This window comes from Sorex fumeus, unplaced genomic scaffold (assembly GCF_029834395.1).
Source record: "Sorex fumeus unplaced genomic scaffold, SorFum_2.1 ptg000072l, whole genome shotgun sequence".
NCBI classification, from domain to species: domain Eukaryota; kingdom Metazoa; phylum Chordata; class Mammalia; order Eulipotyphla; family Soricidae; genus Sorex; species Sorex fumeus.
The window spans coordinates 57,787,524-57,804,718 of record NW_026606129.1 but is presented as its reverse complement, the minus strand read 5'-3'; the positions used below and the strand labels follow the sequence as shown (position 1 = coordinate 57,804,718).

Here is a 17,195-nt window from a genome sequence, read left to right as displayed (position 1 = left end):
TAGCAGGAGTACTGAGTTGGCCTAATTATTTTCATTATCTTTCAGCTTGGTGAGTCAGATCTTTTAATCCATCCCTAGTTTGGGGGTTTCAACTTCTTGGTTCAGGAACCTTGTTACTGTCATTCCTTTGACAGCTAGCCTCAGTTTTTTTTTTAATCCGTTTGTCTTCTCTTGCTCTCTCTTGATAAAAGTGGACATTGCAGCCTGAAATCAAAACACAAACATAATTACAAACACATGCATAATTTGTAGTGTAATGTGATAAAAGGCAAAAGGGTCTTTCCAACATCTATCCAGTGGGTCTTTCCAGAAAATTTTAGGTTTAATAGCAATATAATTCTCTGTGGTGGAAGTAAGTCCCAAACTGGGGGGAAAAAATTAAAGAAAGAAGATACAGTGGCTTATGGATTAAGAGAGTACCCTTCTTCCCCTTTTGTTTTCTGTTCAGAAGGCATTATTTTAAAATGCTATTATGCTTTTTTAGTCAAAAATATAATATAGAATCCCCTGGGCTGGAGGATAGCACAGAAGGTAGAGCTTTTGCCGTGCATGCGGCTGACCCAGGTTTGATTCCCCGTCCCTCTGGGAGAACCTGGCAAGCTACCGAGAGTATCCCGCCCACACGACAGAGCCTGGCAAGCTCCCCGTGCCGTATTTGATATGCCAAAAACAGTAACAAGTCTCACAATGGAGACATTACTAGTGCCTACTCGAGCAAAATCTATGAACAACGGGAGGGCAGTGCTACAGTGCTATTATGTTTTTTTCACAATACCTTGACTGGTGGGATTGTGTGGAATATCATGAGTGAGTGTAATAATTCATAAAGTACAAATCCAGAAAGGGCTTTGGCAGTATAGGTGGGAATATTGTTCTCTTCCCAATTTCTTCTTTATTCCACACAACTCCAAAACAAGTAAGTAAATGTATGCTGACATGCAAGAAAAATCTTCCAGCCAGTGTTGTGTCCCGTACAGTGACATGAATACAGGAAAATCTCCCAAAGCGTGTATATTGGGTTACATCCATTTGCCATTCTTCACTGGGTTTTAATCCTCTGGATAGAGTACCAAAAGAAGGCACTTGTGGTATAAGGCTGGCGCAGGTAGGGCAGGAGCGAACTACATCCATGGCTGCTCTTTCGGTGAACTGAGGGAAGTGTTTCTATAGAGATCTAGCATTAAGATGAAAAGTGTGATACATGTGATATGCAGATTGAAAAACTGAGGCAGCTAGTCAGTCTGTAGTACCAGTTGTCTTCTGAGACTGTGCTGGGTAGAGGAGATTAAGAATGGATGTGTGTAATATGAAAGGCCATCTCCTAAGGTACTGCTGAGGAGAGAAGGGGTTATATGAGATTTTATTAATAATGTTCTTGATAAGAGCAGTCTCAAGTAAGGGTATAAAGAGTCAGACAGAAGATCACACATTTTTTAGGTGGTAGTGCTCGTCGAGGTGTTCACATAAATTTAATTGTATTGTAACCAGCGGGTAGGGCGTCTGCCTTGCACGCAGCCAACGTGGCCGACCCGAGTTCGATTCCTCCGCCCCTCTCGGAGAGCCCGGCAAGCTACCGAGAGTATTTGGATATGCCAGACACAGTAACAACAAAGTCTCCAATGGAGATGTTACTGGGCCCGCTCGAGCAAATTGACGATCAACAGGAGGGCCTTTACTTTTGTAACCAGAAATTGATTGTGGAACTGGGGATCACAGACAAAAGAGCTTCTAGGCACCAACAGCAGAGCTGTTGGGACCACTCTTGCCTTGTTAAGTTATACTTATGCAACAGAGGCTATGCTGAGTATCTTATGGGTCCCTATTAGGTCTTTCATTCATTTTTATATTGCTTTGGTTATTCTTTTTGTTGTTGTTGTTGTTGTTCACTGCTCAGGGGTCACTCCTTACATTGTTCAGAGAACTACATGGTATGAAGGATCAATGCTGGGGTTTTCACATGCAGAGTATGCTTTCCATTCCAACTAAGCTATGTCCCACATCTCTTGCTATTTGTTTTTAAGCTCTGTTAAGGCCATTTTAAACTAGACTTATACAGGTTACAGTATCTTCAATACTGAGGTATGATCCCTCTGATGTCACCACTGAACTCCTTTGGTGTATAACACAATTCAACTTCTTGCCAAAAAACTCCTATTTCCGCCTCTCTTTGAGCCTTATAGCTACACTCGGTTTACAGTGCCTCAAGATAACTTGCTGTCTGGTTTTGTAGTGTTTTATCTTAATGTCATTGTATGACTTAATATTTAGCCAAGAGGATACCTCTGCAGATTTTTAGGCCTTCTTTTCTACATATTTCTTTCCCCTTGTGTTCTGTCAGTCTTCCTTACCTCTGATAATTCTCTCTTCAACTCAACAATAATACCAAGCTCTGAGTTTATTAATTTCCATGCTTTTTGGTCTCAGATTGATACCTCCAGACAAATATCTGAGACAATCTTAGACACAAATTTTTGTTTCCCTTTGTTCAAGGAATAGTTCCTTCACTGGCTACTGTAAAATTGCCCAAAATGGTTGTTACATTCTTTTTGGTCCCATTTTTCTAGTAACGTAGCAACAGGGTAAATAAGTCCTGGTTATTTTGCTAAGTTATAGGAAATTGAATTGAATTATATTTTTAAATAAGCCATTTACAGCTGCCCCTATTTTGGAAATATAGGGCAAGGAAAGAAATTGAATATCATGAACTGATGTTTCTTTTAACTGGAGGAGTAAGTCTTAAGAGTTCTGAGAAAAATCCTGCTCCATCTTGGCTACCCGATAAAAGTTGGGAGGAAATTTGTCATGCAAGTGAATTTCCTTCTTTCAGTAATTTCAGGTAATTGTTTAAATATGATGATTGAGAACTGACTAGTGATGGGTATGTTGTGATCAATCTAGTGATTTTTAATTTATTCTATGACTATTTTGGTTTATGTCTTTGTTCAACTGTCTTTCTCTAAATATTTTCCCAGTGAAAGAATAATTTTTCCTTTGTAGGGCTCATTTTTGTGAAAATATAGATGAATGGCGGGCAATCTATGATAGTAAAGAACCACACAATGCTAAATATCCAGAACCAATGAATAAAGACTTAAATGAACTACAGAAAATAATAATTCTTCGATGTTTAAGACCTGACAAGGTAAAAAACAAACATATGAATATGCCCTTTCCTTTCTTGTTTTTATTTTTTTGAAATGCAGATAATTTGTCATTCATAAATTGTGCCAATACTAGGTTTTCTGCTAACTGTTATTGGTTCTGCAAACCTCACTTCACATGCGCAAAGAATTTCATGAATTCCTAGGGTTTATAGTTTTCCTCATCTTAGGAAAAACTTTTAGTTATTAGTTCTTCAAAACAAGTTTCCACCAACCCATGATTTCATTTAAATATAAATTAAAAGGCCAGAGAGACAGTGTGAGGTTTAAAGTGCTTGCTTTCCATGTGGCAACCCTGGTTCAACCCTCAGCAATTTATGGTCCTTAGAGTCATTCCAGGGACCACATTTGGAGCCCAGATCCAGGAGTAGTTCCCACTTTAGCACCACTGGGTACAGCCCTCAAACCAAATGAAATGAATAAATATAAATCAGACTGCTTGATACTAAACCATGGATAAACCTTATATATTAAATTATTTTTAAATGTTTTATATCACCACATTTAAATTTAAACTTTTTATATTTTTATTTTTCAGTTTACTGATTTCTCTTTTGTAGTATCTAATCTGCTTATTTAAACTGCTTAATGTAGGCTCAGAGTGATAATACAGCAAGTAGGGTATTTGCCTTGCACAAGGCAGACCCAGGGTTGATTCCTGGCATCTCATGTTTTCCCACGCACTGCCAGGAGTAATTCTTGAGTGCAGAGCCAGCAGTAAGCTGAGCATTGCCAGGTGTGACCCAAAAAGCAAAAAAATGTAATTATTTAAAAAAATAAACTGTTTAATTTTTTGTTGAATGCTGCACATTACTGACAATGGGGATTTTGTTATCTTCCTTTTAAAGATTATTGAATTTTGTTCTGCTTGTTCAGGGTCAACAAACATCACTTTATGGGCCAAATCCAGCCCATAACCTCTTTTGATAGTGTGTGAGCTAATATTGTTTCATTTTTAGTTTTGGTTGGGTTTTTTTGGCCATTCTAGGAATTGAATCCAAGGTCTACAAGGTCTACATGCAAGACAAGTGTTCTAGCACTGAGTTACATCCCTGGTTTCCAATGATGTTTTTATATTATTATTATTATTATTATTATTATTATTATTATTATTATTGTTTGGGGACCATACACTCCAATGCTCAAGGGCTTACTCATGGCTCTGTGCTTAGGGATCACTCCTGATGGGGCTCAGGGTATTGGGGATCAAACTTGAGTCGGTCACATACAAAGCAAGTGTTGTACCCACTGTACTATCTCTCAGCCTCTGGTTTTTATTTTTTAAAGGGTTTATTTAAGGGGACTGGAGAGATAGCACAGTGGGTAGGGCGTTTGCCTTGCACACAGCTGACCCGGGTTCGATTCCCAGCATCCCATATGGTACCCTGAGCACCGCCAGGAGTAACTCCTGAGTGCAAAGTCAGGAATAACCCCTGTGCATCACCAGGTGTGACCCAAAAAGCAAAAAAAAAGGGTTTATTTAAAAAGAATTAAAAAGAATACACAGCAGAAAATTTCTATGGTCCATAAACCTTAAAAGCAATTATTACTCAGACCTATATAGAAAAGTTTGCCAACTTGTTTAGCTACATAATTAATTTAAGTTTGGATTATTCCTTTCCAAAAATGTTGAAGGTAAGAGTAGATCTAAAATAGCTTTTACTCCCCTTAGACACACTACAAAAGTGTGTCTATGGGGAGGGGGGTTTAATGAGAACCCAAGTGATCATCAGTGGCTCTCGAACGAGGCTACTTAGAATTTATTCCTAGACCCGCATTAACTCTAGTAGCTTCATAGATCCTCAAGTCATTCTTTGCCTGGGCTTATGTGTGCACGCCATATTATTTAGCAGAGATTCAGGATACTCTTATGAAGATTTCTGATCTCTTTTGCTGGATAGTTCTCTAGTTTTAACTCTGAAACTTCTGGCACCTCATTCTTCTTGAACTCTTCCTGCCTTCCCAACTCATCAACATCTGTGTTGCTCCTTTTTCAAGCACTTCCAATGATCCACATTCTTGAATGTAAAAATGACTTTCTTTCCCAGCCCAAAGTCTAAGAAATATTGCTTTATTCATTATTTTTTGACCATTAACCTTTTATTTTCATGGTAAATTGAGGAATGAGTAGCTTGAGGGCTAGAAGGTCAACTCCGTTTTTATAAAATCATCAAGAAACTAAGGTTTCTTCTTCTTTTATACTTAAAGAAGTCCTTTAGAACAACGGTTTTCAATATTTTTATACCTGAGTACCAGTATGTGATGAGTAATTGTTCATGTGCCAGCAGTTTATAGCCTTGTGATAGACCAGCTTCTTAATTACTTTCTTCCACCTTTTCTTCCTCCCATACTTCTTTCCCTTCCAATCTCTACTGGCTCATACAAGGTAAAGGTAAGGTAAGGGCCCTCCCGTTGATTGTCGATTTGCTCGAGCGGGCCCAGTAACATCTTCATTGGAGACTTTGTTGTTACTGTGTTTGGCATATCGAATACTCTCGGTAGCTTGCCGGGCTCTCTGAGAGGGGCAGAGTAATCGAACTCGGGTCGGCCATGTTGGTCGCTTGTAAGGCAAACGCCCTACCGCTGTGCTATCACTCCAGCCCATACACTGCTAGCTAAAACACCATTTCTATAGAGTATGCTCCTTGACAGAAAAATAGAAGCTTACTTATGAAAACCATCTCTTGAGGTAAATAGTTTCTTCATAGATACATGATCTGAAAGCTAAGTAGATAGTTTCTACTTTCATGCCTTGGCCATAAGTTCATCACATCATCACATCTAGCTGCAAAGAAAGCTAAAAATTTTGGAGTTTTATCACTAAAATGAGACAAAGAAGGGAACAGTTTGTAGTCTCTGCCTAATGAATGATGTGGAGCATTTTTTTTATAAGTTTAAGGTCCATTTCAATTTTATTTCTTATAAACTGTCATCTTCTTTGCCTATTTTAAATTTTGTCCTAATAATTTATAGACATTTTATGTGTCTTAGGGGAATTAACATTTTGTGAAATGTTAGGTACTATCTTTGCTAGAGTCTCCTCTTTCAATTTTATTGGTTTTAGTAATAATCAGAGTTGTTCTATGAAATAATAAATACTCTAAGGGTCATATATTACTATCTTCAACAGATAACACCAGCCATAACAAATTATGTAACAGACAAACTAGGAAAAAAGTTTGTAGAGCCTCCACCATTTGATCTGGCAAAGAGTTACTTGGATTCAAATTGCACCATTCCATTAATATTTGTGCTCTCTCCAGGAGCAGATCCTATGGCCAGTAAGTGCATATACCATAAACTTTTAAGAAATTATAAAGATAACATCTTGCTCAATGTCTATTTCTTTTTTTTTCTTGTAAGACTGTGAATCTAGTACATATAAGGAATAACTAGAATTTTTATAACTAAATGACTATATACTGAAACATAAGGCATATTTTATAATCATATACTTAGCAATAAAACTATTTTTGATTGTTTTATAGCCACACCCATCAATATTCAGAGCTCACTTCTGGCTCTGTGCTTAAGGATCATTCCTAGTGGTGTTCAAGGGACCATTTGGTCCCATGCAACGTCATTGTACTATCACTTTGGCCCCTTAAACTCTTTTTTTGGTGACATTTTAGGCCTATTGAAATTTGCAAATGATAAAGAGATGTCTGGAAATAGTTTCCAAGCTATTTCACTGGGACAAGGACAAGGACCGATTGCAACAAAATTGATTAAAGCAGCAACACAAGATGGCACATGGGTTTGTCTACAGAATTGTCACCTTGCTGTTTCCTGGATGCCTATGTTGGAAAAAATATGTGAAGATTTTAATGCTGAAGAGTGCAACCCATCTTTTAGACTTTGGCTCACAAGTTACCCATCTCCAAAAGTATGTTTATCTCCTATGGAATTTAGTATATTTACTTAGTTTTCAGTTACATTGTATGTGAGAGGCTTAATCAAGCATTACATGGCTACCCAAAGTATTTTTAAAACCTTTTCTGAAGTATGCCTTCATATCTCTTTATAAAACATTTTGTCTTGTATTGATTTATCTTTGGTTTATTATGTTAGGGAATTTCGCCTCTAAATGTGTATAGGACTTACTGCATTCACAACTAAAATTCAATGCCACCCCATCGCCAAAAAAGACCTTCTATATATTCCTTCTGTTCCATCTTCTTTCTCTGTGGTAGCCACCAGAATTTTCAAAGAGTCTAACTAGTCTAAATGAGTCTAGCAGAACTAACTGCTTTGTTATTGTTGTTACAAGTTTATTTGATTTTATTATTTACTACACATGTGAATAAAATCTCATGTTAATTGTCTTTTTAGTTAATTATTTGCTCTTCTTAGAATAACATCATCTCAATTTCCAGACATTTTTGTCCCCAAAGTCTAGAGTTTGTCTTTCTTTAAAGGGGGAGTAAAAATGTCTTGAATACATATGATAGCTTTCTTCGGTTTGGGGTTTTTTGTTTGTTTGCTTATTTCATTTTGTTTTGGGACCACTCCCAGCAGCGTTCAGGGCTTTATTCCTGGCTCTCTGCTCAGGGATCACTCCTAGCAGTCTCTTGGTTGGACTACGTGCAAGGTAAGCGCCATATCTGCTGTACTCTCTATACCATAGTTTCTTTATCCAGTCATCTGTAGATGGGTATTTAGGTTGATTCCATGTTTGGGTTTTTGTAAGTAATGCTACTATGGATTTGAAGGTACAAATATATTTTTAATTAATGCATTTATATCCTCCAGGTAGATATCTAGGAGTGATATTATTGAAGTATACAGTAATTCTGTTTAGTTGCATTTACTACCCCAGCATTATATCAGTGATCCTTTTTCTCCACATCCTCACCAACATTTCTTATTTCTAATGTTTTTGATATCAGTCATTTTCATCAGAGTGAGATGCTAGCTTATTATAGTTGTGGTTCTTTGTTATCATATCTTTAATAAAGAAATGGTACTGAGAATCTTATGCATGTGTATGTGAATCATCTTCATTAGAGAAGTGCTTTATACCTTTTTAAAATTTACCAATGTATGTATTTTTAAAATCCATGCTGGTTATTTTTAATAATGCTTTCCATTTGCCTTAGTTCCCAGTAACAGTTCTACAGAATGGAGTAAAAATGACGAATGAGCCTCCTACAGGCCTTCGGCTAAATCTCCTTCAGTCATATCTCAGTGATCCCATTTCTGATCCTCAATTTTTCTCGGGATGTCCAGGAAAGGAACTGGTAATATTCATCCTCTGAAACTTTTCAAATATATTTTTATAGCGATAAAATATGGAAATATATTTTATTAAGTAAGGTTAAACTTTAGGCATTTCTTAAAACATAAGAAATTATACCTCTCTGGTTCATTCTTTTATTTCCTTGGTTGCTGTTAATATTATTAATTAGTAATATTTATTAATGGATAAATGAATGAATCTTAGTTTGTAAGCCAAAGTCCAATAATATGTTTAAGATCCAAGAGTATCAACCTTATTTTCACATAATTTATTAATCATTTCAGCAAATATGTGTGACACTCTTATACATACCAAATATAAAGAAATAAGAATAAAATATATTCCCCCCAAAAGTTGTTTTGCCTTTATAAAACTTAATTTCAAGTAACAATTTTTGATATGTTAATGTTTTTCCATTTCTCAATGAAAAATAGTACTGTACATATTGTGGAGCTTTAGGAGTTCCAATAAATGACACACATCTTTTTCCTGCCTACATTTCTACAAATAAAAAAAAAAACAGGGAAAAGTATAAAATACAGAAACCAAATGATAACCTTAACATGCTGACATTGATGTGTACATGTTGACACTGATGTGTACAAGTGGCTCACATTTGTATGTCACATCAGACCGACTGCAGCAACAGAAATGGTTATTGTTGCCAACATTTCATATTCAACTTTAGTATGGCACCTTCCCACAAAGTGGAACACTGTTAATGAAGGCACCAGATGGTGAGAAACACAAGCTGTAATACCAGCATGAGTGTGTTAATTACTGTTATAGACTAAGTGAGAAGATGTAGTTTATACCTCTAAACAAATGCAATTTATGTTCTAGTCAAGGGAAACCTCAGCAAAGAAAGTTCAGCCATAACCCCCAGCTTGATAAAGTTGGCAGTGCCCCACTTCTGGAAATCCTGATTCATTAAGTCTAAGGTGGAACTCAAGACTGGTATAAATAAACACTGAACAAAAATATTCAAATATTAACTAGGTTGGGGACCACTGACATGATTATATTATGGACTATAGAAGAACAAAAAAAGGAAGAAAAGAAAGAAACAAGCATTTATTTTTAAAACTAGCCAGGGTCTCAGTAGTTAAAATTGACAAGATTCACAACAATCCTTTAATGTTAGTGTAAATCAGCATACTCTTGGTTTTGTTTTTGTTTTTTGTTATTTTAACCCCACATAAAAGTGCTAAGGATAAGGGAATCAGGTTCAGAGGCAGCAATTGATATGGTGGAGGCAGGTGACCTCATGCAATGTTGAGATAAATGCATAGCTTTCATCCCTACCAACTTGAATTTTTAAAAAATCCCCCCTTCCTCTTCTTGTCATTGTTGTTCTTAATATTGTGATAACTGGGCCACCTGTCTATCTTTCTTACACACACACACACACACACACACACACACACATACACAAAAACCCACTTGGCTGTGTTGCTCGTGCATTTAATTGTGGTGCTTGCGGGGGCGGGGGGGGGGGTCACATATCAGCCTGCAGTCTACTTCAAATAGTGGTGCTCACTGATGTTTGTACTCCATTAGCTGTGCTACTTGCACACGTCCTCAGTGGGAGTCACTTGTTGAGGTACACAAGTAATGACTGCGATGCTTGTCAGGAGTCACTGCCACTAGTGCTCACTAGGGTAGTTACACTTCCTGGCCATGGCACAGGCACATGCTTTTTAGTTGCAGTACTCAACAGGGATCTCACTCCTTTGTGATGCTTACATACACCTGCCTGTGATGCGACCAGAAATCATTTGTAATACCAGGAATCACTGATAACAGAAATGTCCGACCTAAGTAGAAGTTTCCAGGATCCCATGCAGCACCTGAAAGACATTAGAGGCCGTTACCCTATTCCTTTAGGATCACATCCTTGGGATTTTTTGTTTGTTTGTTTGTTTAGGCCACGCCTAGCAGTGTTCGGGGACTACTCTTTGCTCAGTGCTCATGGGTTGTTCATCATACGGTTTCTCCATGCGGTGCTTGGGGGTCTTGAGATGCTAGGAATTTAATCCTGCCCTCGTGCATGAATTACATACATTCTATTGAGCTATCTCTTCGGCCTCTCACTGTTTTTCAGAAAGGCTTTAGTAAACCAAGCAATTTATGAAGATTATTTGACTCACAAGCTTTAGAGGTAGAATTTGTTAGATTCTGCTTCTTTTAACTTGTGTGTGACCAGTTAACTCTATTTTCCCAAGTCAAAAAATGTTTCATGGAAAAAAGCAATATTTGAAGCACTCTTAAGAAGTATATCAAACAAATGGCAGCTTGTTTTGGTAAAACTGGTAAGAAATAAGAATAAAAAGATATTGGGACTTGTTAGGGAATTAGCATGAGTCAATATAATTCAACACTGAATCCTAGCAGATGAGCTGAAGGCAAACCTATTGATGGTAACTCAGTGGTATCATCCTTAGGTTGAAAAGGAACTTCCTGCTGTCCTCCTGGGGTTAGTCACAAAATGTACTATGGAAAAAATTCAGAAGCCAACTGTGGCGATTCGGATGGGGTGGGGGTGGGGGGGAGGGAAGCCATCTTTAAAAAAAGAAAAAATCCTGGGGCTGGAACAATAGCACAGCTGGTAGGGCGTTTGCCTTGCACGCGGCCAACCCGGGTTCAATTCCCAGCATCCCATATGGTCCCCCGATCATCGCCAGGGGTAATTCCTGAGTGCAGAGCCAGGAGTAACCCCTGTGCATCGCCGGGTGTGACGCAAAAAGCAAATAAAATAAAATAATAAAGCGTGTGTTTGTTTGAAAGAAAATCCTGCCTTCATAAAAAACATTATTTAAGAAAACAGGTTTGGGCTGAAGCGATAGTACAGCAGGTAGAGCATTTGCCTTGCATGCGGCCAACCCAGGTTTGATCCCCAGCATCCAATATGGTCCCCTGAACACCACCAGGAGTAATCCCTTAGTACAGAGCAGAAGTAAGCCCTGAGCATCACTGGGTGTGATCCAAAAAGAAAAAAAAACATTATGTTTTAGATAGTGGGGCCAAGCTGATCAAAAAGGAACATTTCTGTGAGAGCTCCTTTGACAGTAACACAAAAACTAAAAACAAACACACACCACCCAAACAGAGCACAACATCACATGAAGGGTCTCACTGAGAGAATTCACTGAAACAAAGAAGCAAAAAAAAAAAAAAAAACCCATCACTTTATGAATGCTCAAATCTGTAGAAGGCATAACTAGGAGAATTCCCAAGACCCCCTCCCCCCGCCCCTGGGAAGGGGAGAAGCAGCTTCTAAAAGAGAAAAGAGACCCCAAGTTGGATATCTGATACCTGTTTTTCAAGAGGGAGCCAAATGCAAAAGACTTACAAGACATCAGTTTGTACCAGAGCTTGCTAAACTGAAAGCAGACTTGGGCCTCAGCGGCACAACAGTGGGCTGCAGTTCCAAGTCCATGCTCCAGGAGGGAGTGGCCCTTATCAGTGTGAACCACACCCAGTAGGATTGCAATCCTGGTTCCGCCCCAGCAGGTGACACCTAAAGGGACTCATCCCTGTCCTACTTCCCACTGGATAGGTTTCTGCTGAATGGTTAAGTGTTTCACAGTATTCTGTATTGGATATTGCAAGCAGCTGTGTCCCAGGACTTTTTTTTTTTCTTTTTGGGGTCACACCTGGAGATGCACAGGGATTACTCCTGGTTCTGCACTCAGGAATTACTCCTGGCAGTGCTCAGGGGACCACATGGGATGCTGGAAATCGAACCCGGGTCGGCCACGTGCAAGGCAAACATCCTACCCGCTGTGCTATTGCTCCAGCCCCCAGGATGTCTTAAGGCCAACATAAGGTGTTACAGTCACACCTGGCCTGTCCTAGGACTACCCCTGGTAGAGGTGAGCACTGCCCAGCAGCTCTTTGAGGGTTTCAACTCACTCTGACAACATTGCATTTCAAGTATGGATCTTTCTGCTTTTACTCCCTAAATTTTTTCTCATACCACAGATACCTTCTTTGCCTATATGCATGGTCCCAAAAGATCAAGGAATTATTACCTCTTTTATAAAACTCCTAAGTGTGAAAATAAATGGAAACACACAAATTGCATTCTTACTTTCATTACCATGTTTACCCTTGTTAAATGTTTTGCCACCACATTCATCCAGTGTATATATAAGTTGTGCTTTGATTTACATACATCTTAAAAGTATAGTCACTGAGTAAAACCAGCATGTAGTTAAATTTTAACCTTTTGGAAATATTTTCAACTGTTATATCACATAAAAAGGGCTGAGTGGATTTTTACTACATGTAGGGCTATCTTAAATACATGCTGGGTGGCATACTTGAAATCTACTTTGGGAGCTGTCTAAGAGAAGTGTGGCCATCCTCTAAAATACCAATATAAGCTTAAAAAGAGTTCAATCTGAGATACATGTTTCACACATTAAGGTTCTGTGGAAAGAGTAAACAATGTAAATTTAAAAAGTGGAAAAATAAAAAGAGTAAACATCTTAAAAACAATGGTTTAAAAAGTGATCTCAAGGGGCCCTGCATATGATAGCTCACCAGCCAAGCTGTTAGTCTTATAAGTATAAGACTCTGGGTTTGATCCCTGGCACCAGACCACATACCAACTGCAATCCAAATATCACAGTTTAGGACCCCAGTTTAGAATTCCCAGCATTATAACAAAACATGTGACGTCTGATATCTCACAACCAGATGTGTGGAGGGCCACAGTTAAAAGACTGTAACTAAATGCATGTAATCATAATCATTATAACAAAAACAACAAATGTGAAGGGAAAAGATAAGTAAAAGCAATTTAGAAATAGAACATATGGGCCAAAGAGATATTACAGGAGTTAAGACATTTGTTCTTACACACAACCCATCCTGCTTATTCTCTGGCACCACGCACATGGTCCACTCAGCACTGCCAGGAGTGATCTTTGAGCATTCTCAGCTGTTGCCCCAAAACAAAATAAACAGGGTCAGGGTGATAGTACAGCAGGTAGGGTGCTTGCTTTGCACGAGGTTAAGCTGGGTTTGATCCCTGGCACTCCATATGGTTCCCCAAGCCCCAGCAGGAATGATCCCTGAGTGCAGAGCCAAGAGAAAGCCCTGAACACAGAAGTATGCCCTCACTGATGGATATATCCCCCAAACAAAAAAAGCAAGCAAATAGAAAATAAAAATAAAAATAAAATACAAATGGCTCCTCAGGTGGGAAGTCACACAATCATAAATTATGTATTTCTCTGTATTCATTTCATAATGATTCATTATTCTTCTGCACTTGTTGTCTCAAGTATGTGCCAGAGAGTGTATATGATAACATTTTAGCATTAAAGTTGTAATTATCTACAAATAATACAAAATTAGTATAAACAAGTAATCTGGTAATAATATAATTATTGCATTTAATAACATTTAATAATAATTGCATTTATCTAGTCTTGGAATCAATTATAATTAACAATTTTATAGTAAGTTTTATTTCAGGTAGCATTTCACTTTAAGTTAGAAATTTGTAAAGATCTGATTATAGAATCTCATGTAAAAAACAATCAATTTCCTTATGTCCACTAATAAAGACCTAATCAGAAATTTTTCTTGCATGACTTTTATATCCAAGGCATGGGAGAAGTTGCTGTTTGGAGTCTGTTTTTTCCATGCCCTAGTACAAGAGAGAAAAAAATTTGGCCCTCTTGGTTGGAATATTCCATACGGATTTAATGAGTCAGACTTACGCATCAGTATTCGACAACTACAGGTAAAATTAGAAAGGAATTGACATTGATGAAGGATCATTGTGTATCAGACCCTATGTACCTTTGCTTCAATTTCCCTAATCAATTCTCCCAATAACAAGTAACAGAAAACCTGTTTCAAACTGATTTAAACACACACACACACACACACACACACACATACACACAAGGTAGGCATAGAAAATGGAAAAGCTCTGGAGTTGGTTTTGTAAAACAAAAATGTGATCTTCAAAGATCTTGTTTGTCTTTTTTGCAGAGCTCTCCTGATACTGGTTTAATATAGGTCACTATTCTCTATACAGTTAAAAACTACAATTACCCTTCCCGGGCAAAATACAATGTAAACAGGCTTTCATTTTTAGTAGAAAAGGAATTTGTTGAACAAATATTGTGTAGATCACAGAGTCAGACAGCCATAGTATTCAGGGTCATATCCAGAATCACACCATGAGTAGTAAGCGGTTCCTCTACCCTGGTCGAATATTAGACATCACAGCTCTCAGAGCTGCCACACAAACTCCCACTTGATCACTTGACATCTCGATACTCATCGATTTGCTTGAGTGGGCGCCAGTATCGTCTCCATTCATCCCTGTTGCATTCTAGTGTAGCCCAATAGCGTTTGCTCGTTCTTGGAACACGAAGAGCCTCAAATCGATAGTTCAAGGTCTTGACAAAAAAGTCCGACCATCTCGTAGGTGGGTGGCCATCAGCTTTAAAATGAAACACTAACAATCCCAACTACCCAAAGACAACCTTACAATAGTTCCTTCAACACTACCTCTGTGCATATAGATATTTGATATTTAATGCCATCTTAAATGGGGGGCCAGAAAGATGGTAGAGCAGGTAGGATGCTTGGTTTGCATTCAGCGGACCCTGGTTTAATCTCTGGTATCCCATATGGTCCCTTGAGCCCCACAATGAATGATTCCTGAGTGCAGGACCAGGAGTAATTCCTGAACAAGCTCTATGTTGTCCAAAAACAAATAAATAAAAAATCATCTAATGGCATACTCAATGGGGAAAAACTAAAAGCCTTCCCTTTAAAATCAGGCACAAGACAAGGTTGTCCACTCTTGCCACTTTTATTAAATATACTACTGAAAATACTTGCCATACCAGTTAGACAAGAAAAGAATATCAAGGGCATCCAGATAGGAAAGGAAGAAGTCAAGCTATTTGTAGATGACATGATACTGTACTATACTTAGAAAATTCTAACCACTCCACCAAAAAACCTCCTAGAAAAATTAAGATGGTAAAGTGGCAGGTTACAAAATTAATACCTACAAGTCTATGGCTTTCCTACATACAAATAATGAAAGAGATATTAAAAACCAATCCATTGGAGGCTGGAGTGATAGCACAGTGGGTAGGGCATTTGCCTTGCACGTAGCCGACCCAGGTTCTATTCCCAGCATCCCACATGGTTTCCTGAGCACCAGCAGGGGTAATTTCTGAGTGCAGAGCCAGGAGTAACCCCTGAGCATCATCGGGCATGACCAAAAAAAAAAAAAAGATTCCTTTCACAGTTGTGCTTCAGAAAATCAAGTACATCAGAATCAGCTTAACTAAAGAGGTAAAGGATCTATACAAAGAAAACTACAAAACGCTACTTAAGAAATAAAAGAGGACACAAGGAAATGGAGACACATCCCCTGCTGATGGATAGGGAGGATTAACATTATCAAAATGGTAATACTTCCCAAAGTTTTATGTGGATTCAGTGCAGTCCCTATAAGGATACCCACAACGTATTTCAAAGAACTAGATCAAACACTGCTGAAATTCAAATGGAATAATGAACCCCCTTAATAGCAAAAGCAATCCACTGGAAAGAAAAGATGGGAGGCACGACCTTTCCCAACTTCAAACTGCCCTACAAAGCAGTAGTAATTAAAACAAAATGGTAATGGAATAAAGACAGACCCGCAGATCAATGGAATTGAGTTGAATATCCTGACAACTACGTTCAAATATATTATCACTTAGTTTTTGCTAAAGAAACAAGAAATATGAAGTGGAGCACAGAAAGCCTCTTCAGCAAGTGGTGCTGGGAAAACTGAGCAGCTAACTGCAAAAAACTTAACTCAGAACTCTTTCTAATGCCATGCACACAAAAGTCAGATCAAAATGGATTAAAGACCTCAGTATCAGAACCAAATCCACAAGGTACATGGATATGTAGGATATGTAGACAGAACCCTCCATGACGTTGATGCTAAAGGCATTTTCAAAGATGAAACACCACTGACCAAGCAATTGTAAGCAAAGATAAACAAATAGGACTACATTAAACCGAGAAGCTTCTACACCTCAAAAGAAATGGTGTCCAAGATAGAAACAGCCCGCAGAATGGGAAAAATTATTTAACCAGCACCCATTTGATAAGGGATTAATATCAAAGATATATAAAGCACTAGTAGAACTTTACGAGAAAAAATTATCCAACTGCATCCAAAAATGGGGAAAAGAAACTTCCTCAAAGAATAAATACAAATGGCAAAAAAAAAAAAAACATGAAAAAGTGCTCTACATTGCTAATCATCAGGGAGATACAAATCAAGACAACAATGAGATTTCATCTCACACTGCAGAGACTGGTACACATCCAAAAGAACAAGAACAACCAGCGCTGGTGTGAATGCAGGGACTCTCATTCATTGGTAGAATCCATCCTGTTTGGAAAATAGCATGCCCTTTTTGGGCATTCCTCAAAAAAAACTGAGCTTCCATATGACCCAGCAATACCACTCCTGGGAATATAACCCAAGGGTCGAAAAACACACGGCAGGAAAAAAATCTGCACTTCTATATTTATTGCAGCACTATTCACAATAGCCAGCATCTGGAAACAACCTGAGTGCCTGAGAAGAGATAACTGGATGAGGAAATAATGGTACATCTATACAATGTATACATTGATACAGCCACTAGGAAAAATGAAGTAATGAAATTAGCTTATAAATAGATGGACATGGAGAGTGAAATGTGAAATATCATGCTGAGTGAAATGAGTCATAAGGAAAGGGACAG

General features: G+C 38.1%; 1 protein-coding gene across 1 annotated transcript in view; it reads left to right on the top strand.

Moving 5' to 3' along the window:
- The window catches only part of DNAH12 (dynein axonemal heavy chain 12), a 209,920-nt gene that overhangs the window by 177,827 nt on the left and 14,898 nt on the right, over positions 1-17,195 (top strand). Inside the window, exons 60-65 of the mRNA XM_056129552.1 lie at positions 2,678-2,836; positions 2,998-3,142; positions 6,292-6,442; positions 6,794-7,047; positions 8,261-8,401; positions 14,021-14,158. Coding sequence (XP_055985527.1) covers positions 2,678-2,836; positions 2,998-3,142; positions 6,292-6,442; positions 6,794-7,047; positions 8,261-8,401; positions 14,021-14,158 — 988 coding nt within the window. The remainder of the gene's footprint in view (positions 1-2,677; positions 2,837-2,997; positions 3,143-6,291; positions 6,443-6,793; positions 7,048-8,260; positions 8,402-14,020; positions 14,159-17,195) is intronic.